General features: G+C 35.1%; 1 protein-coding gene across 1 annotated transcript in view; it reads right to left on the bottom strand.

Annotated features, from left to right (window-relative positions):
• LOC106468028 (tRNA (uracil-5-)-methyltransferase homolog A-like) overlaps window positions 1–24617 on the bottom strand; it is an 82572-nt gene that overhangs the window by 55356 nt on the left and 2599 nt on the right. The window contains exons 2-5 of the mRNA XM_013928426.2: window positions 16177–16450; window positions 9897–9991; window positions 4986–5061; window positions 4164–4279 (exon numbers count right to left, since the gene is read on the bottom strand). Coding sequence (XP_013783880.1) covers window positions 4164–4279; window positions 4986–5061; window positions 9897–9991; window positions 16177–16446 — 557 coding nt within the window. The 5' untranslated portion in view covers window positions 16447–16450. The remainder of the gene's footprint in view (window positions 1–4163; window positions 4280–4985; window positions 5062–9896; window positions 9992–16176; window positions 16451–24617) is intronic.

Genomic DNA, 24617 nt, shown 5'->3' with positions numbered 1-24617 from the left:
AGAGGAGTAGGAAATAAGATAGGTGATACATGGAACAGGAGGCCACAGGCTCAAATGGAAAGAGGGTAAGGTAGTGATGAACAATACTGACATTTAAATCTCAAATGACCACCCAACATGAAGGTCAACTAATCTGGAAGAAATGCAATAACAGGGAAATGGTAGGACAGAAAAACACAGAACAGTACCTGTAAAAATGGAAGATATTGGACAAAGCTACACGATAACCCACAATATATGAAATAGAAGTACCACGAAAGAACAGCCAGGTGATGACAGTGGGACATGAAAGAAAAACTCCATGGCACAGTGATCAATGGTGGAAGACCTTCCACTTCCAATGATAAACTGTGAGGGAGAAAGGATGAACAGAAATGGACACAAAAGATGCTACACACATGGATAAACCAGATATCATTGCAAGGGACCAGGGAAATGCTATGTGTGAAGGACCGGTGACCAAGGTTGACAAAAGAGGGATGGTATCAGAGGCAGATGTAATGAAGGAGAAGTAGAAATGAGGAGCAACAAGAAGTACAGACCTGATACAGAGTGGATTGGACAATTAAAATTACCCTGGGAAAGAGAAGAATTGGGGAGTAGGCATATAGGTACTGGTTAGTCCAATCCTGACTGAGAAAATCCACAGCCAAGGTTTAGGGATGAGGAATTGGAAACCAAAAGAGAGGTAATTTGGTATTGAAGCAAGTGGCAAAAGCATCTAGTGCAGAGCCACTTGTAAACCTGAGAATCAAGGAACCACTCCATGGAATAAACTGGATCAGGTAGGGAATGATGGTTTGCCACGAAGTTGACGGCACCCAGGATATGACACGCCATGAGATGTATAAAAAGCATGTGGGCTCAATAAAGGAGTTACAATGTCTGAGAACAAAGCAAACGAGAACAGTTATCTCCCTGGCAACTGATATACGAGACAACAGCGGAGATGTCGGAATGGATCCAAAAATTTTTTTAAGATCAAAGGGAAGGAAAAGATACATAGTACAATATACTGCCAGATGCTTCAAGATGCTGATATAAAAGTATTGTCTGACTGGAGACCACTGTCCAGAAGCCTCCTGATGGTCAACCCACATCCCCCAGTCCCAGAGAGAAGCATCGATGAACAGATGCAAATTCAGATTAGAAGGAGGAAGTGGTACTCCACTGTAGTGTTGTCTCTGTCCAACTATCAACAGAGATCATCCAGAACAGAAGGAGGGAGGGTAATGGAGGTGTGTAAGGGACCCCAAGTAATATTCCATTGGCCCGAGCAATATCCACTGAATAGAATGCATATGTGCATGAACCAAGGGAATAAGGGCTTCCCCAAAAGTGACATGCAGAAAGTGAGGGAGAGGAAAGGGCATGAAAAACTGAAAGCTCGATTAATTTAGACAGTTGGGAGAAGGTTAGGTCTGACTGAGGTAGGTGTTGAAAAACAACCCCAAGTATATAAAATATAGGGTAGGTATAAGGAAAGACTTCTCCATCTTTATAATCCAACTCACAAAAGCTGCTTTGGTTAAAAGCAGGTGAGTGAGGTGAGACGCTACAAGTTCAGAAGGAGCTAACAGAAGCCAGTCATCCATGGAATGAATGAAATGCAGACCCTGAGCACACATAAGTCGGGCAAAAGCCTTGACCACCCAACAAAAGGCATAAGGTGTCAAGGTAAGCCTGGAGTAAAATTACAGAAAAGGAAAACTGACAGGCTATATAGCATGCTGCGAGAGAAGACTATGAACCACCTTGGAAAGACACTGGCAAGTAGTGAGATCCCAAAGAATAGGGAAAGACACAGGATTGGGAGACTAGGGAGGTGTGGAGAGGAGCTAGAGAAAAAGTCCAGCTCACCCATGGGTCTGGAGTGAAATCTTGCAACAGGTGAACAAAACAAGACAAACAAGCCTCCACTGGGCCAGTACCCACCAGATAGTCACCAGAACCGTTGGCAGCAGTGAAGGACCTCAGAATAAGAGAAAAGGCAAGGGCTGAAAGTGGGCTGAGATAAACGAGCAGCCAAAGAAGAAGGGTTGAGTGTTGTCTTGCAGATTCCATACACAACTTCAAAGATTCAGGAATATCTCAAAAAAAAGGGGGCCACCTGAAGGTCATGTAAATAAGAGGATGGCAGGTGCACCTGAGGCAAGAGTATGATCCCATCTAGAAGAGTGCAGCAGCAAAATAGCCTCATGTGAAAGGATAGGACAGAGATTTGTTGTTTGTTATGGATTTCGCGCAAAGCTACATGAGGGCTATCTGCACTAGATGTCCCCAATTTAGCAGTGTAAGACTAGAGGGAAGGCAGCTAGTCATCACCACCCACCACCAACTCTTGGACTACTCTTTTACCAATGAATACTGGGATTTACCATCACCTTATAATGCCCCCACAATTGAAAGGGCGAGCATGTTTGGTGTGGCAGAGATTCAAACCCATGACCCTAACCACCTGGCCATGCTGTGCCTAGGGCAGAGGAGGACAATCATGCCATTAGGATATGAATATCCTCTGAAAATTCCTCAGGAGAATGTTGGATAACCTCAGAATGGAGGTGGATGGATGAAAGGTACTAAAGGAGAGAATTATGCATAAGACGAAGGCAGAGAAACTGGGCCTGGGAGAATCTCACAGAACTCCCAGAGTCAGCCATTCCACATGGGCAGACAAAACTCGAGCTGTTAAGAGTCCAGAAAAGGAAAATTAGCCTGATGGTAAGCCAAGACATAATTATCTGAAGCCTGTGGTGATTGGGTCATGTTGATCCCTGCTCCCAATTGAGACAGGAAATGATCAGCATGAATCCTGCTATTTGGAGAAGGAGGAAAAACAAGGTACTTAGACAATGTGTGGTGTGTAACAGGGAAAGGGTAGGACACAAAACTTGGTATAGAGATAAAAGGTAACATACCTGAAAAGGCTGAGGGGGCCTGGCTGATTCCTTAGGAGAGGCAGGGGCTTGTTTTCCCCTCAACTTCAGAGAATAAACTAGGCTTATGACAAGGCTTACTAAGTACAACATGAGTACAATCGATTTTGTAACATCGTAAGTATTAGATATCAGTTTTTCTACATATTTTTTATTTATTGTTTTATGTTTTAGGAGAAGTAACTAAAAATTAAGCATTTATGAATAAATGGTAATAACATATATACATGTTCATAGTATTTACACACTTTGTATACATATACTGTTAAATTCCAACCACTCAGAGGATAAATAATATCCAAATACATACCAACTTCATTTGATCGACCCAGACTTTTTACACAGCCATATTATAAACATTTCATCGCACTTTTATTACTTTAGACAATTCTTAGTTGTAACCACTGTACTGTAAACAACCCAATAAATCTTCACCCACTGTGTTTTTGGAGTCAGGATTACAATAAACTCTGTAAGAAACATCTACTTATTGCACTGCACATGTTTATTTGCTATTGAAAGTGTCATATTATGGTGTCATGTCAACAGTCTAATGGCAGAAGTGGTGATTCATTGTTTTATGTTCAGCAGGTTTTTACTTAAACTGCTAATAGCAGAATAAACATAGGAAACAGAAGTGGAAACTCTCAGCAGTACTTTGGAATTTCGTGGTCAATATTCTAAAGGATACAGCAACATTACTAATTTTATTTCACATTTTTTATTATGGTAGTTACTAGTTTAGTCAAACTGACCAAATGTGTACAGAGTTAGAGTAGAGATAATAACAGATAAAATATAAAGTCTTAGTGAAAAAAAAACCTTTGATATTTATTTAGGAGGTTTTAGAGATTAAGGAAATGAAATTTGATAATTTTTAGATAAGGAAAAGCATTTTTAATCTTAAATTGAAAATCACTTTTCACTCAAAGCTTTCAACAGTCTAACTTTATAAATTCAAGAACAAATTAGTAAAAATACTTAAAAAAATACAAATTTTTTGGTCTACAAAACACTTGTAATGTTTACTAAAAGCTTGAACAACTTGATGAAAATACATAAAACAGGTTAAAAGTTATATATTAAAGCTCTGATGGTCATTTTGTGGTCACAAGGTCAGTGTAATCTACCAAGTCAGTAGCAAGAGGATTAATGGATATCAATTCCCCACTGAACAAATAAAATATTCAAATACACAGTTTAAACACTGCAAAAAAAATCTCCTACCTTAGAGCTACAGGAATATTAGGTTCTTCTTCCTTGAGCTGTTTTTTTTTTATTCTATCGTTATTCTCATGCAACTTTCTTTTCTTCACCAAAGGATCTGCTATAGGATTTGCCTTCTACAGTACCAAAATATAACAATAATGTTTGCAATTCAATGATCTTACATCTGCAAGTACACAGTATACTATTTTACTTAATATTCCCCTACAACCAGAGAATTATAATTCTTTAATATTTTAAAAACTGTTATATTAAACAACAATTATTTATTAAATACATAAAACGTGAACTTTAAAGCATTCTACTCATCACTTCAGTAGAAAGTTGATGGTTACATCCATCTTTTATGTTTTCAGATTTATACATAACTTGCTTTGTATATTATGTCTTCATCCATCTATGATTGCTTTAGTTTTATCTATCAATTTTCTATAAATGATAAGGTTAGAATGCTGAATTTTATATTAATTTATGATTTTTTTTCTTAGATTAAAAAATTTATGGGATTTACTGTCCTGGACCAGATTAATATGAAACTTTAGCTCATTTATAAATAGGCCTATACCGATCAATATAAACAGTATTTTTGATATATCCTTCAGATATTATAATAAACAATAGTAATAACTGCTGATAGTTTAACCTAAAATTTTACTGAAGTAAAAGGAAAAAAAAAAACAATTTTGTGCATCAGGCAACAAACATATTGTTAAAATATTTCTCATCTCATCAAAGGTTTCTGCATGTAATGATTAGTAAAATATATGATAATTAACTACAATATTCATAAATGAAAATAAATTATACTGTAGCTGAACTTACTTTTACTTTTAATTCTCGTTTTTTGAAACTATGGCCCTGGAGTTTTTTTAAAGCCTCCTCTCTGTCTTCTTCACAACTACATTTTCAGAATGGAAAAAATTATGGAAATTGTGATTGCCAAATTTTTTGTTACCTCCCATATTTTCAAATATTATTACTTATTCCAAAAATGTTATATTTTAAGTTCTGATTGTCACTTTGTTTTTGATTTTTCATTACTTTCTGAGTATTCGATTTTTAAGAAGCCTTTTGTCTAAAGCCCTTTCTTAACAAGGCAAACTATGCAAGTTCAAAAAAGCACTAGTGCTACTCTTTGGACAAATTTGCTAACCAGAAAATTACAATACATTTTATATGTTGAACTGCTACACAGTTGTGACCTAGATATTACAAGCATGATATCATCTATCATATCAGGTGTTAGTAAAGCCTAATCAAACCCCCATTATGTGGGAACAAAATAACAGCAATTTTTTCAACTTATGTTAACAAAGATTGATCAAACCCATTATCTTGAGGAAACAAGGTCACAAGAATCTTCCATCATTATTGAGATGCTTCAACAAACCCTACACCACAAGAGAAATCACAAAAGTCCTTCACCATAGATGTATATATACAATGTTACAAGCTTATCATGTGTGAAACAGTAAAAAACATATTTATTATATGTGAACACTATCACAGCAAGCCTTTCGTGTGTTAAATAACAATACACCCTCTTCTATAATGTGTATATGAACAGTTATATACACATATTCTCATGTGCAAAGGAATTCTGAAAAAAACATCCTTTTAGTAAAAAAAATGTTACTAAAACCTGTTCACCACGTGTGAGTAAGGTTGTAACAAACTGAATCTGGTATCAGCAATCAAAAACACCTCTAACCATGTCACCAAATTACAAAAAAAATCTTCACCATATGTGATCAAATACAAGATTATCCATAATCCATAATGGATAAATAAGACTCAGAAAATAACATAATCCTTATAATTCATAATAACTGATAATATGGATTAGAGCAATGAAACAAAAAATAAAGAGCTAAGACAATCTCTTACAAACTTATTCCACACAGTAATTATGAACAAGAAAAAAAAACTGGTACATGGAATAAAAAAAAACATTGAATTTGATTAATTAGAATAACTTTAATGTCAAATGTTTGTATACACTTTTCAAAGGCTTAAAGTAAAAAATAATGAACATCATCTAGAAACATAAAATCAAACAAATATATACAAAATGACAGAGTGAGAGCTTTGAGAATATTAATATAAAAAAGATATAATTTATTACAAAAAAATGATAACTGGGTACCAAATGTATTTACTTGAGAACAAGAAACTAGAAACATTCAAAACATTTTTGCATAATGAAAAAGGAGACATAGACAAATATTGAAATTATGTTATAAACAATTCAAGTTAATCCTCTCAATGGTCAGGTCAAAGGTCACATAATGATGTTTTAGAGGGTTATTTTCAAAATCTAATTAAACAACTTTATTATCATTGTTTGTCAATAAAAATGGCATCAAAACATAGATTATAATTCAAATATTGATATTATATACGTTTTAATTTGTAAATCAAAAGTAAAATATTTTTAAAAAGTACCAAATATGCTTTTTTGCGTGTCATATGGCATGTCTTCTTGCTCAGTTTATATTTTATTACGCCTACTATACAACATCTATATTGTTTTATGAATTGCAAACTCAAACTTCAGACAATGACAAGTTAGAATATAAAATAAGAATCTGCCACTTTATTGATTTGCTGAGACATCAATATATTTTGCAAACCTATGAGGGTAGCCCTTCCCACTACTTCATTCCTTTGAAACCTCTTGTCTACTCACACCTACTTTTCTTAAGTATGCATTTATAACCAACAGAAAGAGTACATTCCAAACTACGTAAAACTGAGTCATTTATAATTGATCTGAAGGGGAAACTTGTGTTTGACTAGAAATTTTGAAGTCTACTGAGTAAGTCATTGCTCTGAACAAAAATGAGATTTCTTTTAACCTGCATATAGCTTAGTTAGAAATCCAGATAAATTAAAATGGTTTTATGTGTAACAGTATTGTTATTTGATAATTTTTTTATTTCCTAAAATGCATTTTTGAAATCTATAAAAATTAATTTGTCTTCCCCCTTCACTTGAGAGAATAAACTAGACTTACAGCAAGGCTTAGCATGTACAAATCAATTTTGTAACATCGTAAGTGTTACAAATCATTGTTTTTTTATATATCTTTTAACTATTGAGTTATGTTTTAAGAAAATACTAAAAATTAAGAATTTATGAATAAATATTAACAATACATATATATATATATATATACATATTTATAAGCACCTATACACTTTGTATACTTATATAACTAATTTATGACCATCCTGGAAGAATAATTAACACCTAAATACCTACTAAATTTATTGGATTGGCCCAGACTATGTACAGAGCCATATAATAAACATTTCTAAGTTTTATTACTTTAGACAATTTTTGTTGCAACCACTTTTTATAGTAATAAAAAGCTGATAAATCTTCTCTTACCATGTTCTTAGATTACGATAAACTTTGTAGGAAAGTTTTGTTAATTGTGTTGTATTACAAGATCATGTAAACAGTCAAAGGGCAGAATTAAATGCTTTATGATTGGCAGGTTTCTACTTCAGTCACTAACAGTAAAATAATCATAGGAAATAGATGTCAAAAGGTTAGAAGTAGAAACTTTAAAGGGAAGTACCTTGGAACTTTGTGGTCAATGCTAAAGATGACAGAGTAGTACTACTCAGTTTATTTCACATTTTTCCACCTTTAAAGTTTTATGAATTTGGTCAAATTAAATGACTGTACATAGATTTAGGATAAAAAAATAACAGACAAAATATAGAGGTTTTCTGAAAAAAAAATTATTTGATAATTATTTAGGAGGTCTTAGAGATTATGCAATGAAATTTGAAAATTTTCAGATAAAGTATTTTTAATCTTAACATGAAAATCACTTTGCATTCAGAACAGTCCATACTCTGACTCCATATATTCACAGACATATTTTTACAAACAATACATAATTAAAAAATCTGATCTTTTTGTCTATAAAGCATTTGTAATGTTTACTAAAAGGTTGAAAAATGTCATGAAAGTACACAAAACATGTTGAAAGTTATAGTGGTCACATGGTCAGTGTAATCCACTGAGTCAGTAGCAAAAGAGTTAAGAACACCAGAAATACTTATAAATTTAAAACAGAAAATGATATCTACAGGCACACGTAGATATAACTTTTCCATAAGTGCTTCTACAAGTAGTGCCTTTACTACTAATGTGCATATCAACTCTTTATTTGTTCACTGTTGAGACAGAAAGAAAACTACAGAACATAGACTACGGAAACAATGGTTAAAGAAAAAAGAAACTGTGAAGAAGTCACAGTTTACAAGCTGTTATAAGGCTGATGGACATACTAGTATCATATAGAAAAAGCATTTTCTCTTCTTATAAAACTTTAGAGAACCATCATTTAGATTTCACACACAAACTATTAGGTAATGAAAGTATTTGGTTTTGGTGATGATACTTCTTTGCTTTGAGCACTTAAAGATTTTTTAAACCTATTTCTCGTATATTTAGAAAGCCAGATACATTAAAGTTGTTTTGGAACAATCTATTATAGTGCCAAATATATCTGGTGTTCTAAAATACATATCTGAAAACTATATGAATTTTTATTGGAACAACTGAATTAGAAAAAAAAGTGAGTCCTAGTACAGGTGCTTAAATTGTGCAAAGTTCACATGAGTCATGAGCTTTGCTCATGGTGTTTATGAAAAATGACTAATGGATTCCTGCTGTGATTTATTGCTTTTGATGGAGGACAATGGTCAAAAGTACAGGCAATAAAACCATAAAAATAGTAAGATGAAAAGAAGTATTTTTATTCTTAGCTTGAAAATTAACTTTCAATCAGACTGACTTGGTAAAGGCTTAATAAATTCACAGACAAGACTTTAGTATAAATACTTTATTTTAAAAAAATCAGCTTTTTTGTATACAACAGACTTGTTATGTTTACTAAAAGCTTACCAAATTTCATGAAGTTCAGAGTTATAGTACACAGTTGCACACTTCCAAATGGGTCAAATTCACCCACAGAAAGAATAAACTTATCAAATTTATATCAAGTTTCTGCTTCAAAACAAATTTTTTTAATTGTACCAAAACTTAAATTCATATTTTTATATGCAAGGTAACATACTTGATAATTTTTTTAATTTAAAGCATTTTGTTTTTATTGTGTGATAGTATTTTTCATGTTTTTCAAAACAGAATGCATGGCCAGTTGAATAAATCACTCACTTTTCAATAAAATGCTGGTGGTGGTGGTTGACATTTTTCTTTAAACATAACTTTTACAAAAATCTCTTCAAAATCACAAAATATAACATTAATTGCATTATATTCTGTGGCATTACTGCTTGACATGTAAAATAAGTTCAAACAGATACAACAGTTACAAGTGCATTTTACCACCACAAGTGAAACGGTGGGTTTACCTTTGATTATACTACAAAAATATATAGTTTAGAGCTGTTTAGTCCAGATACATAAAGTACACCTATTGTAGTCATGTGTGCACTGTATATTACCAAACTGTGATGGTTTTCTCTTACTAAAAGTTCAGTTTATATATATTTCTGTTGGACTGAAGAAGCAAATACAGATAAAAATCATAAAATCAAGCTGATCAAAAAAATTTTCATTAACTTATTTCAACATAAAAATGTACACAGAATGGGTAAAAAACAAAAATAAATTATAAAAAATTAAGCAAGTTTATTACTGAATAGAAGTAGACTAATATACTGAAATTGATCAGCTTTTTAAACTTACCGAAATGTCACAAAAGCAAATTTAGCATTATTTCCAAGTATTTTGATTTTATGTGGCTTCAACTTCAGTTTGGCAGTAAGTTCCTTCTTCAATTGCTGAATAAAATTTAAAATTATTCACCTCTAAAATGTTCTCATATTTTTCCTTCATAGAAACTAATTCTTGAAGCAAATTTTAGAAAATTCCAAATGTACACTAAAATCTCCACTATGAGTTAAAATGTCTAACAGTTGAGTACAAACTAACATGTATTAGTATACTACCTATACACCAGTGTTAGTGTTAGTACTTTGGGACATTCTTGTAGTCTTTGCTGTATCTAAATTAGTTCATGACATTTAGACTTAGAAGAACCTGTGATGTAGTTATTTACTTTTTAATTAAATATGATTTGAGCCATGGTCAGTAAATGATCAAAAATAAAAATGATGAAAATTTGAACAAATTTGAATTATACTCAAGGAAAAAAACATTTAGATGTGACTGCAAATTAGAATTTGATTTCATTGATTTTCTGGCTGAAAAAAAAATGTTCCTTTTTTTTTTTACACTACAAGTTAAGATTTTAAAAAAAAAGCATTTTTGGGCCTAATTTAGAGTATGCTGTTTAGATTTGAAAAGAAATAGAGTCTAGTGATGATAATATTTAGGTATTCCATGCTGGTAAGGAAACCTAAGTTGAACATCTGTAAATCTAGATGCAGGTCTGTTGTAAATCACTTCTAACATCTGTTAACTAATGGAGCAGTTTTACTATATATACATAGCTTCCAATGTTAAAACTTTCTTCATTCTAGATCTAAATCTAGATGCAGATCTATTGTAAATCAGTTCTAACATCTGTTAACTTATGGAGCAGTTTTACTATATATACATAGCTTCCAATGTTAAAACTTTCTTCATTCAGTTCTGCCCTCTACATACACAAATATTTCACTCACCACTAGCCTTGATACTCCCACCTACCCCATGTGTTTAAAATGGTACAGCTACATTGTAGCATGCAAAGAATCATGCAACAACCTTCCACCAATAGGTGTATCATTCCTGTTGCAGTTAGCTCCCTCTATACTGTAGAACTCAACCTTCACTTCATGATTAGGCAAAAAAAAGGCACAGGAAGTGGAGAGGTAGGGAGGAAAGTGTGAACATAGGTAAGTGTTTATCAGAAATATATCTTCAGTGTAGGGAAATTTTAACTTCTAATATGACACCTTACCTCTTCTACATAATAGCTAGAAACTCACATTGACATGATGGAAGGAGCAGTGCACAATTTATCGAGATAAGTGCCCTTCAGAAAGCATCTGAAGAGCATCCATGTAGCGTAACATCTCTTGGTAGAGGTACACACCTATGTGACCACAAAACCCTATTTTTAAAAGCATGCCAGTTCCGATTTAGACAACCAGGACCAGAGGGATGAGCATCAATCCTGACACTGCTTTACTCATGAGTTGGTAAGGTCAGAAACAGGCATATATATGATGCAATATACAGTGAGAATAAACCTACTAGCAGTCCTGTGGAACATACCATCTCAACAGTAGGAGTTATAGACCTGAAAGATCATAGAGTGCAGATTTAAGGTTGAGTATACCTGTATAGGCACCACTCATCACAGAGCAGGATCCAACATGTAAAATTGGGCCACTGTAACGAAATATAAAAACACCCACTCACAGTTGAACCGAGTTATGGGGGATGGCAATGGGGTGGTATTCGGTATCCTGATGAGGAGAAAACAGTCACATGATGAGGTTAATGAGAGATGAAGGTGTGTGCCATGATCCGCATGCAAGCCTGGATGATCTCCCCTAACGAGCGATGGAAGTGAGAGGGTGAAATGCTGGATCTGATGCAAGGATACCCAAAAAGGACATTAGGAGACAGGAAAAAAAGGAGCAATAAGCCAACCCCATAAGCAGGCAAATACAACCCATAAGGTTAATAGGAGAAATATCTTGAGTAAAGGAAGGATTCCAATGGATAAACAGGTGAGAACAGGAATCATGGAAGGAAGTCATGTAGGCAATATAGCACCAGAGAACACGACCTGAAATAGAAATTGGAAATAGAATGCACAAATATAGTTGTGAATGTGATGTGACATTCCACAGTTACCAATGTTCTGGGAAAAACTGCAATCTGGATACAGGAGAAACATAGGTGCAGCGATAAAAATTACCTGAAATGTGTTAAGCACATTAGGACACAAAGGGAAGTAACCATGGCACAGAGACTAACAGTGAAAAATATGTCATTTATTCTAATACATCAGTAAGGATGAAGGACAGACTGAATAGCAAAGAAGGGTTGCTACACATGTGGAGAGTCCAGATTTCCTCACAATGGTCCAAACAAATGCCATGCATGAAGCTGAAGTGTGGTAATGGTGAAATGATGCAAATGATCAAGGTTATTGAAACAGGGAGCAGGAAAAAGGAACGGTAATGGAGAAGCCTGAAATAGGATAAAGTCAGGAAACAAAACTGAGCAAGCCAGAAAAGTACAATGAAATGTACTAGACACGGAAAAGTATGGGGAATAGACAAATTCAAGGAAGGAGAACATGCATAAAAGCAGAGGATGGACTAATCCTCACTGAAAGCATCTATTGCCAAAGCCAAAGGATGTGAAACCAAAGAACTAAAAAAAGGTTGGCTTGGAATTGATTTGGGTGGCTGATGCATCTAGAAGTGGTGTAATCCACTGGGCACATGACCATCAAAACACCTCAGGAATCAGGGATGAATCTGTGGGGAGAATCTTGTTGGGATGAGACAATCAATCTGCAACAAGATTCAGAGCACCCAGAACATGACACCCTATTATGTATACAAGATGTGAATGGGCCCAGAATAGGAGTTCTGATATTTGAAAACAAAGCAAACACTTATGGGTGCTCCATTGTCAACTGACAGAAAACACAACAGTCAAAATGTCAAAATAGATCATGACCAATTTGTCCAGTACAAAAATTTGGAAATGATCCAAAGCTGTAGAACATTGATGTGCAGAGCCTAATCGACCAAAGAAAGTGATTTCCAGAGAATGCAGAATCGCTCCCCAACTAGATAGAGAAATGTCTATAAAACAAAATGCTATCTGGAACAGGGAAGCAGATGAAGAATGTCCACCATGGTGTTGATCTCGTTTAATCCACCAGAATAAATAGACATGTCATAAGGGAGGGAGAAAGAGAAATGAGTCCAGGGGATCCTGAGCAAGATTCCATTTATCATGCAACACCCCCTTCAAATGCATGCAAGTGAGCATGACTCAGGAGAATGAGAGCTGCCATGAAAGCCCAAGGCCCCAAAAGAGACAGATCCTCACATGTAGTAAGAGAAGGACAGGATTGAGAGTTGAGAACCAAGAGCTCCATCACTTCAACAGTATAGGAGAAGGCTGGGCACAGCTGAGATAGGAATTGAAGAATTCTCTCAAGTGGATAACGTAGCATCCTTGATAAGAATAGTCTGAAATAAAAACACTGGCAAGAAAACCAGTTCCCAAAAAGGAGGGGAAGGAATAGGATATCAGGATAAGGAAGGTGGAGTGATAAAACAAATGGAAAGTCCTTCAGATACCCTTGAAGTATCTAAGAAGCTGAGGCAAAATTACACTATATGTGCATAAACCTGACCAAATGTGCTCCAAACTTGCCAGAACCTATGGTATACTTACCAGTATTGTTCACAGTGGGGTACCCGGTGATGAGAAATTGGAAGATGAGCCATCTAAACACAGGAGAAGGGGACAGGAAAAAGGATAGAAGGGGGAGGGAAAATAGGAAGGGGGATCAGGCAACTACCATAGAATACAAGAAACCCAGGAGGAAAGGGAGGAGTGTTGATGAGTAGCCTTCATCCTGTACACCACTGAGTTAGGAAAATCTCCAAAGACCCAGAATAAGATGTGAGTTGGTGCACATTAGCTAAAAGTGTGTGCCCACCCAGGATATCTCAAAAACATAGGAGTCAAGGATGTGTGGAAAGGGCTGAGAAAAAACAAGCATCCCACCATGGAACATATGAAGTAGCAAGTATCCTCCAACATCCCCTCAGGGGAGTGTTGGATAAGCCATGAATATGAGATAGATAGAGGAGAGGTAATGCAAGAGGTTGGTTAGGATTAAACAAAGATGGGAAATTTGGGCCTGGGAAATATTTCACAGTAGTATCAGGGACAGATTTCCATACTGGAATAAAAAATCCAAGGTTGAGAGTCCATAACTGGAAAATCAAAATGATGGTACACTAATTCATAGGTATCAGAAAGACAAAGAGTATGAAGCAGGCTAATTCCAGAACATAATAGTGCAGTAACATGTATGCATATACCATGATTTGTAGAAAAGGAAAAAAAACTAGATAATCCAAGGAAGAAGCAGAATTCAAGAGGGAAGGAGATGAACCATTAGACACAAGGGATCTAGACCAAAGGTAACATACCTGTGACAACAGTCTGGGAGCTTCCACAGTAGGAAAATCAGGATTGCATAGCAAAGGAAGGAAGGAGGAAACAGGCTATTCAAATTGGCCTCTTCCTGTGGAGGACCTCCAGAAAAAAGAAAATCTCATCTATAATCAGGAGAAACAACAGTCCACATTATGGACCCAACTCATGATGCCTGAAAAATCAATACCTCCTCAGCAGAAAGCACGAAGCCCAAAGCTTAAGAAACAGCAGGCTGAAGTGCAGTGGAAGTATGAAACAACAGTAGTAATTGTTGTGAATTGAAATTTGGAAATCAAAATTCAACTGAAAGTAGTTAATGAAATTTCAACCTACAGTATCGAGTCTCACTGTAGAAGCAAATAAAAATTGTTAAGAAAGACTAGAAACAACTAAGAAAGTTGTTTAACAAATCAAACTGTTAATGCAAAATACTACATAAACATGAGCAAAATGCTGAAATGTTTGATCTAAGCCTTGATACTCTCACCTACCCCACATATTTAATGTTGTAACTTTGTGTTATAGCATGCAAATAATCATGTGGCATCCCTCCACCAATAGGAATGCAACACACACACTTGTCACAGCTGACTCCCTCAATACTGTAGAACCCAATCTTTACTTCTCAATTTGGCACAGTATGATTTGTTAAACAACTTTCTTAGTTGTTTTTAGTCTTTTTTGCTCATGTTTGCCTAGTGTTTTGCACTAACAGTGAGTTCAAACATTTCAGAATAGCCTTGATACTCTCACCTACCCCACATATTTAATGTTGTAACTTTGTGTTATAGCATGCAAATAATCATGTGGCATCCCTCCACCAATAGGAATGCAACACACACACTTGTCACAGCTGACTCCCTCAATACTGTAGAACCCAATCTTTACTTCTCAATTTGGCACAGTAATTGACAAGAAAAGCTATTATGTGTGAGGAGGTAAGGTATCATATCGAAAGATAGCTTGAATTTTCACAAAGTTTTATTGCATAAAAATATGTATCAGAATGGTTTGTTTTATTCTTTTGTTAGCTCTTTCCCTCCCACATTTATAGATAACTCTCCCAGTGCCAGGTTTATTTTTATGTATATTAGAGAACAAACAGAAATTTTGTACATACATGTTAAAGATTTCTTTCATTTTCACCGGAGGTGAAATTGAAAAGAAAATCTGTGACACAGAGGCCTAATGCATTCTTTGATTGGCCATACCCTCTGCTGTGGACTGCAGTTTTGCCTATTCAAGGCTCATCACCACATCTTTGGTACAGAAAACCGAAGAAATACCATCTGGTATCTTATAATGATGAAGTGTATATAATATCTATGGTGTTTTGAGTTTAGGTTACTATACGGTGAAGTAAAACTAAACTGACTCTAGACACCATACAAACAGAAATTTTAATATTTTATTACCTATCTGAAAGTAAATCTGGAAAACTTTCAGAAGTTTGAAATGGAATACTCTCTCTTCATGTTAGTACAAAATTTCAAACTCATATGACAATACTTTAGTGGGGGGACTATATCTATGGAAGTGAGAGTAGTTATGTGAGAGAGCATTCAGATAAATAATCTCTAAACAAAAATTCTGACCAGCATTCTACCATCAAACAGTTTTAACAGTTTATCTTAGTACTACTAAGGAAAACATACATTCATAAAATTTCTAATATGAAACATGAAATAAAACTTAACAGAGCATAAAAAACAATAAGGAATACATGTATTTACTATCATGTACAAAACTGTCAACATTAAAAGGAAAGTTTAATGTATTTAAATATTCACGTAAGTATAAATGTTATTTCACTTACTCCATAATGTACAAACTGAGGCAAATTGCCAACTTCAATTTTATACACTTCTGAGGTGAATCCACACTGAATATATCGATACTGGCTAGATGCACTGTCATTTTGCACATTTCCTTCATATGAAGAACTTGTTTCTTTTGTGTTGCCAACAGTTTGCTCTTTGTCCACATTTTCAACTGCTTGAAGTTCAGAATTTGATCCCATTAGTTTTTCTTCATTACTTTTATCTTTGATTTCACAAATAACTGCAGCTTTTGGAGATTCCTCCATTTTGCTAGAAGAGTCACAAAATTAATAACATTTTTATTTTACAGGCATAACAGACATATGCATGCGAGGTATCATAAAATTTCATACTGTCAAATTTTGTATTTGAGCAATGTAATTAAATATTCTAATATTGCATATATTATCTACCTGTGATTCATTCTCAAATCATATATCATGCACATTGTAGCTGTTATGGGACATCCAATTCTTCAATTTTAAACATGCCAACATACCTGATGCAACCCAAGTTCACAATTATAGTTTTGATGTCCACATATTAAATGCTACAACATACTCAATATAACTAAATAAGCAGTCTTAAAGTTTTATGTCCACAACTATAATAACTGAAATACACTCATATATCATATGTAAGGTAAACAATGAAGTTTCCTAAGTTAATAAATAAATAAAAATTCACACTATGTTTTTGTATGCTCAAAAAAAGCTGAACAGTATACAATAAGTACTTTCAGGATAAGAAAATATGCCTAAACTACACGTGAAATAAAGAAATAAGCTTAATATATAATGACTAATAATGCTTGCAGTAGTAAAAAATTGTTGAAAAAAAATTAGTATTTAGCTAGAGAGAGGCCACCAAGAACTATGGCTTGCCTACCATCACTAATGGTAAGAAGCATTCCTTCACCACAGACCAAGGTTCGGTTATACTGTTAGCAATGTTTTATTAGTTACGAAAATCTAGCTATGTAGCAAGAAGAGTTCTTTTGCTTATTCGGAGCTTTATAAAATTCCATTAATAACAGGAAGTAAATAATTAATTTCCAATGTTAAGATTATAAATGTTATGTATCAAAATATCTTTTAAAGTTTAATCAATGTTTTATTTTGTGAATCCTGTTTCTGTCTACTAGTTTCTCATGGAAAAAATTATTTTGACTCCCACATGGTTTCCAGGGTGAGAACATTCAATGAATGGACATGGTCTCTCCATACATTAAGAAAATTCATCTGCATTTCCATGTTGTAGGCCTGGACATTGCTGTATCACAAATCATACTCCTGCAATGCTGTTATCCAGTAGATAATAATTCCTTCCAGATTTTTAAAGCTCATCGACTATTTCATAAATGCATGGCAATTCCAGTAATGAATTTTCTACCATACAAACAGTGTCAATAGTGTTTCAGGAAGACTAAACTTTTCAATAAATATTTCTTCATCATGCAGTATCTACATTCAAGAGCTGAAAGAATGATTGATACACTACAAGGTCCACTTCATCCTTCAACAATGATCACACTGCTCCAATTCCACTATCAATGGCATCAGTATCTAACAATAATTCAAATTCTTGTCTTAGATAAGCCAGTAACATTGGAAAAAAGAGGCATTAAGTCACTGGTATAACAATAAAAAAAAGCAAGGAAACTGTGGACTTCTCACTTGGTTAGGACTTGAGGACAGACTCTCACCATTGATATCATAGCATGATCTGTGAAGACTCCATTCCTACCAACAGTATTCCCAAGAAGTTCAACTTTCATGAGCATGTGCACTCATTTTCCTTGTTTCAGTTTCAAGCCTGCCTTTTTTATCTAATGGATTATCATTTTGAGATTTCCAGCCAAAGCTTTAAATTTGTGACCACACACTAAGACACTGTTGACACAAATCAGGCACTTCTCCCATTGCAGCTCTTTCAGTTAAGCTTCAATAACCTCTCAAAGTGACAGGCAAGTTACAAAGGCCAAATGGCATGACAAAAATTCCCAGCAAGCCATCTCTCATACTAAAAACAGTCTTAGATGTAATGTACTCTCATCATCCAGTTTGAATTTCCAGTATACAGATGTCAAATCTAAATTGCTGAACCAACAAGAGTTAACATTTTCCTTATCTAAAAATGTATTTCTGATAGATACTCAAAACCACACAGAATAACTTCATCCCTCCCACATCTGCCCAGGAGACTTGCATGCCATTAGTCTTGAGCTAACTCTCACCAAAAACTCACATGTTTAATGTGCATGATGACTAACAGGAGGGTGTCACAAACTACTTGTGCAGTAACCAATAACTCCCCTTAAGCACTTGTGCCTGAAATAGGTTCATTCTTAGAGGAGGCAAGAAGAAAGTACACCAGAAATGGGGAGGATGAGTAGGAAGGTGTGTATCTATTGGAAATTTCAAGAAAATACTTCATCTCGCACAAAGTTCAGCTACAATTGCTCACTGAAATGGTAGTGGGGCTGGTGTAAACATTAAATCTAGATGACCTCCCTTCAGAAAGCCCATAGAGTGTGACATCCAATGGCAGGAGATCCATAGGGCAAACCAGTGGGAGACTGTACCTAATCTTTACCAGGGTATACTCTTCACCTGCATAGAGACAAGAGGAGGGCACCCTAGTTGTTAGAGGTGTGATGCACATTACACAGGCAGTGCCAACACCACCCTATTTCCCACTGTATTGTGCTGTACACAATTAGTGAGGAACTCTCCAAGGTCCACCACCCCAGCAGCTAGAAACTGGTACATAGCAATAGTCTTCTGTGCTCCATTTGAAAAACAGAAGAATTCATATTGGAGAGACCCAAAGATGTGCAGAACACCCCATCCTGACATTGAGCACTGGTAGAGCCAGGGCAGATGGGCTGAGTACTTTTTTGTTACCACTGGTCTAATGCAGATTTTGTGAAATAAGTGTACCCTGGCATGCAACAGGAACCTGGGGATCCTATAAGAGGGAAAAGGATAATGAAAATCTCAAAGACAGTGTGTAGATTGACAAAAGTGACCAGAGTAAGTCAAAATTCTACTGGAGAAGAAACAGCCAGATGAAGAAGATAATGGGAGATGAACATGTGCTGCTTCTGCAGGTTCATTCACATGCCAGCCTGAAGGATCTTGTCCAAGGGTTGTCAAAAAAGCCTGTGAGCATCAATATTTAGGAAATAATACACAAATACACCAACTGAAGGAGTTGGTGAACTTATCCAGTTAGGGTATGAGGTGATAGGTCCCTGGATGAAGAAGGGTCCCAAGGCAGAATCAAACAATGTGGGAACCCTGAAAAGGAGAATTTTGTGCCAAATAACAATGCACAGACTGAACCAGACACAGGAGAAGATATGGGAACAAACAAGCATAGGGGTGAGAGATAGAAAGTAGGGAAGCCGGGGGAGAAAGAGTGAACACCTTCCCAAACAGTCAATATGTTGGGAAAGGTCTGGTCTTAGTAAAGAAGTAAATAAGTATGGGGAAAGAGTGTGGGTAGCATTGATGGCATATCAATCCAAATGACTGCAACCACATGCGAGAAGGAGAAGGAAGTATAGTCTTCAGAGAAAGGTGGTATAAAGAACAAGAAGCTAACAGCTCAAATAGGCATGTATGAAATTGTGTAAAACTACACAAAGATCTAAGTCAGACATGTGAGTCTGATGAGAGGATTGTTGAAGAAGGAAGGATCAGAACAAAGTGAAGAGAACATGAGAAGGAAACACCAGGTGGTAATAGGAAAGACAAAATGTAGTTGACAAAGCTGCCCCATAACCAATAATTCCTGGTCAAGCAACCATGTGAAAAAAGCTGAAAGGAAAGTCAAAGATGGACCAATGTTGAAAAATTTGTCATGCTTGTTGATAAATGGACAAAGTTGAAGAATGACAGGAATAGGATAAGAAAGCTACATAATCAGAAGGTCTGGCCCTGGACAAATACCACACGTGAAGATGAAGGGATGACACCCCTGAGTGAAGAGACATGTGAGGTTGAAGCAAAGAGAGAAGGGGGAAAAGGTAGTGGAAGAGGGTGCCTGGACACCAATGGCAAAGCAGAAGAAATAAGGGTTGTGCAGAACAAAGAGTTGCCATTAACAGAACCCAACAAAGAGTGTTGCATATCAAGGTGAGGAGACAAAGAGGAGGATAGGCATAAAGAAAAAGGTTAAGCCAGCCCTGGCTGACAGAATTGACCACTAGATCCAAAGGATGAGGAACTGAGGACCATGAAAGTGGAAGCTTGGTGTTGAGAGGAGTGACAAAGGCCTCAATGGGGAACATGCTCCACTGAGAGCAAACCTAAGAAACACTCTGAGGGTGGAGAGACCACCATGTGAATAGAATGCATATTGGCTGAGAGAAGCAATTTGCCACAATGTTCAGAGTTTCCAAAACATGACAAGCTCAATTGGAATGAGCCCAAAATAGGAAGTCCAATGCACGGTAGCAGAGAGTGCTGGAATGGATACACCCCTGACAGTTGATATGAAGAATTATCAGGGAATTGTCAGAATGAATCAAGACCAACCAATTCAGAAAAAGAGGGAGAAAATGGGAACATGCCTAATGAACTGCAAAAAAATTAAATATGTTGATGTGGAGCAAATGCTCCTCTAGAGCTCACATGCCAGAAGGTGAGGTATCATTTCAGAAACCTTCCAATGTGTCCAGATATATCTGTTCTCATAAAGGAAAGGCACAATGTAAATTACTACAATCACTAGCCTAAAATCAACACAGGTTGTACCTGTTTTCTTTCTGACAACCACAGCTGGAAATGAACAAGCACTCTTTGAAAGTTGTATAATCTTGCCCTTTAACATCTGCTGTACTCTGGTGCTGCAAACATTCCTAGTGCTTTAGGAAAGGCCTGCAAAATGGTTTATTTAATCAGACAAGCATCACCTGTATCAATGAGGTATTGTATCATTGTTGTCCAACATAAACTAGCCCCACAAATAAATAGTGACCACATTGGATGCAGTCTGTTTACAAAATACACATACAGTGATCTCAGATGTGTTGCCAGACATGTACTTGTTCCTGACAGACACAAACCAAGCATCAAAGATAGCTCATTTCATGTATTACGAGGTATCAACATTAGACTTTAGTCCTCGGCAAACCACTAAACACCACTTGTGTATATGAAGGTATTGTGGATAACTTTTTTAACTGCATTCATGCAGTCTGCTGTTCCTGGATCCACTCTTGTCAGCATCAGATAACTCTTTTATGAGTCCACTTGTGTAATGTTTAAAATAAAAAAAATAACTAAAAGGCAATGTTTCATATTTACACAATAAAAAGCTTATTAATGCTGTCAGTGGCTTCCATTTAAAATCATTCTACAATTACATGTTTTGACATTATTCTACAAGATTTTGCTTGAGAACAGAGCATTCATCAAGATGTGCATGTCTTCAATTTCCAGAAGATGGTGAGGCTTTCCCCAAATGCACATTTACCCTTGGTCACACAGCATTAGAGAAGTTGGTATCAGGTACTTTTAGCACCTAAATACATTCATATGATTTGGGCCATTTCTTTTTTCAAGCAAGTTGTTGCTTGGAATGGATGGATTCAGAGATAAATGATACAATGCCTCATGCTGAATCTTGATGATCCTGTGCTTGATGCTTTAGGATTCTTAAACAAGGAGTAATTGAATGAATGGGACATAGTTGACAATAAGTTGCATTGCATATTGATCCTGAGGAGAACAGATCAATCCACAGAACCAAGTTCAAATCTTGATGGTGAAGACACCATGAAAACTTACCTATTTCCACCTGACTTACAACTTAGGGAAGTTGCATTTTAACTCTCTGGATGTCAGTAGGTAAAAGTGCTGTGTCACAAGATTTTTAGTCACATTCAAAAGTTAATCAACTTTCTTTACTATTGATGTATGACAATAAACTTGGCATCAAAACAGTTAATAAATTAAGTTTTAATACTATATAAGATTTAATTCAATTTCAAAAGGTAATGTTCAAATAATTTTCAATATTTACTTTTATGTTTTTCTGTTTGCTCTGAATAGCCCACTTACACATTCTTTCCATCCCTATTTCACCTTCTAAGTTTTAATGAAAATTACAAATGATAATATACATATTGTTGAGATAACATAACACATAGCTTCCAAACTTTTTGATTTACAGAAATGTTAACCAGAATGTCAAACCTACATGACATAGTCTCTAATACTATCTTTTAAAACATGTCATTAATTTTCTTTAACATTTGCTACTACATCATTTATAATCAACAGGAATAGTATATTTCAATTTATTTACTTATGTATAATACTAGCTCATTCTTATGACCGCTTTTCAATTATTCAGTATACAGTTTGAAAGTTGCTATTCCAAGTTCAGCTCAACCAGCTAAGGGAATTACTTTAAAATACTCATAGCTTAGTTAGAAAGCCAGTTAATTAAATCATAATAGTTACAGGATATTGTATGCTTTGTACATGTTATTATTTTGTGTTCTAAATGGAAGAGATGAAATAAATAAAAACTAAGTAAAATACTAAAAACAACCCTAGCAAAAATTAGGGTTCACTTTTATCAACACTTCAAGTTTTTAACTGCAAAAAAAGTACAAGACTCACACATAAGTACTAAATTTCATGTTTTTATGTACATCTTTTACTTATCAATATAGAAGTAACTAAAATATAAAAATTATAAATTTATTAGGTTATATAAAAAAATACAAAGCAAATAATAAATAAATGTATAAAATAAATAAGCAGGTTATTAAGTTCACTCAGTTGGAATGGCTCCAATAAAGGAGATACAAAGTCTGGAAACAGAGGGTCATGGAAAGGGTGCCCCCTTGACAGTTGATATGTGACACAACTGTGGAGTTGTCCAAATATACCATATCCAAATAATCCACCAGGAGGGAAAAGAATTGGGAGCATGCCTATCTAACAGCAAGCAGTTCTAGGATGTTGATATGATAAAAATGCTCCCATGGGAATGCAAGATTAACCAATAAAATTCTAAACTTTGTTAAGTGACGTTGCAAAGCATCTTTTTTACAGAATTTTCAAACTTTTCCCACAATAGATGTGAGACTAATAGGCCTATAACTAGTATGACAGTTTTTATCACCTTTCTTAAAAAAGAGGAGTAACATTAGCTAACTTCAAATCCTCTGGCACCTGCCCAATAATCAAAGACTTGCAAAAAAAAATTAGTAGCAAGTGGCTCACATATCCAATGTTTAACCTCCTTCAAAAGCCTTGGGGAAATATTATCTGGCCCAGGAACCTTATCTTTTTTTAAACTACATATTTTTTCTTAACCAGCTCAGAATTAATGCAGTCATTTTGTTTGATCTCATTTCCATTTATCAACTTTTCAAGATGTGGAATACTTCTTAAACCTTCTTTAGTAAAAATGGAAGAAAAACCAAATTTAATAACCTTAACCTCCTTCAAAGGTCTTGTGGAAATATTTTCTGGCCCAACAAGCTCAGAAATAATGTGATCACCTTGTTCAATCTTTTTCCATTTATCAACTGTTCGAGATGAGGAATATTGCTTAAATCTTGATTAGTAAAAACTGAAGAAAAAGCCATCTCAAAATTATCATCCCTCAAAGGTCCTACCACCATCCTAACATTTTGTTTACCCTTAATGTTTTTGAAGAAATTCTTACTGTCAATTTTTTACATTTTCAGCCAACCTTTCTTCATACATCCTTTTTGGTGCCCTAATTTGCTGTTTGACTAACTTTCTTGATCTTCTATAATCTTCTATGTCTCCTGTTATACCAGTCAACTTAAATTTCTTAAATTTGTGATGCTTTTCTTAATTTTATCTCTTGTACTCTCTATGATCCAACCTAGTTGTTACTGGCAGTCACCCTTTTCTTTCTATAAAGAATATATTCATCTTGAATATTCCAAAATTTATCTTTAAAATTTTTTCACATCTGATCAGCTTCTCCAAATAACTCAGCTGCCCAATTCAAAACAGATAATTCTTGTCACATACCTTAAAAATTTGCATCTTTGAAACTTGTTACCAAAATATCATTATTTCTTATCTCCATATGCAGCAAAACATCAGACCTAATAGAGCAATGATCACTTGCACCCTGATGTTCCCCAATTTCCACCCTCTCGATCATTTCTGTATATGAAGTGAACAATAAATCTAAAATAGTATTGTTTCTAGCAGGTTACTTGACTAATTGGTGAAGAAAGTCACCCTGAATATTTTCCAAAAACCTTTCTCCCTCAGGGTTTGACTCTAGCATTTCCCAATCTATATGCCTGAAATTAAAATCAACCATAATTATGACTTCATTAACAGCTGAAATCATAATCTCATTGTAAAATTTCTCACTAATTTCATCAGTATCATTTGGTGGTCTGTAACAAATTCCCACTAAAAGT

This window comes from Limulus polyphemus, unplaced genomic scaffold (assembly GCF_000517525.1).
Source record: "Limulus polyphemus unplaced genomic scaffold, Limulus_polyphemus-2.1.2 Scaffold2840, whole genome shotgun sequence".
Classification (NCBI taxonomy): domain Eukaryota; kingdom Metazoa; phylum Arthropoda; class Merostomata; order Xiphosura; family Limulidae; genus Limulus; species Limulus polyphemus.
The sequence above is the reverse complement of the archived record's forward strand: the minus strand, read 5'-3'. Positions and strand labels throughout refer to the sequence as shown.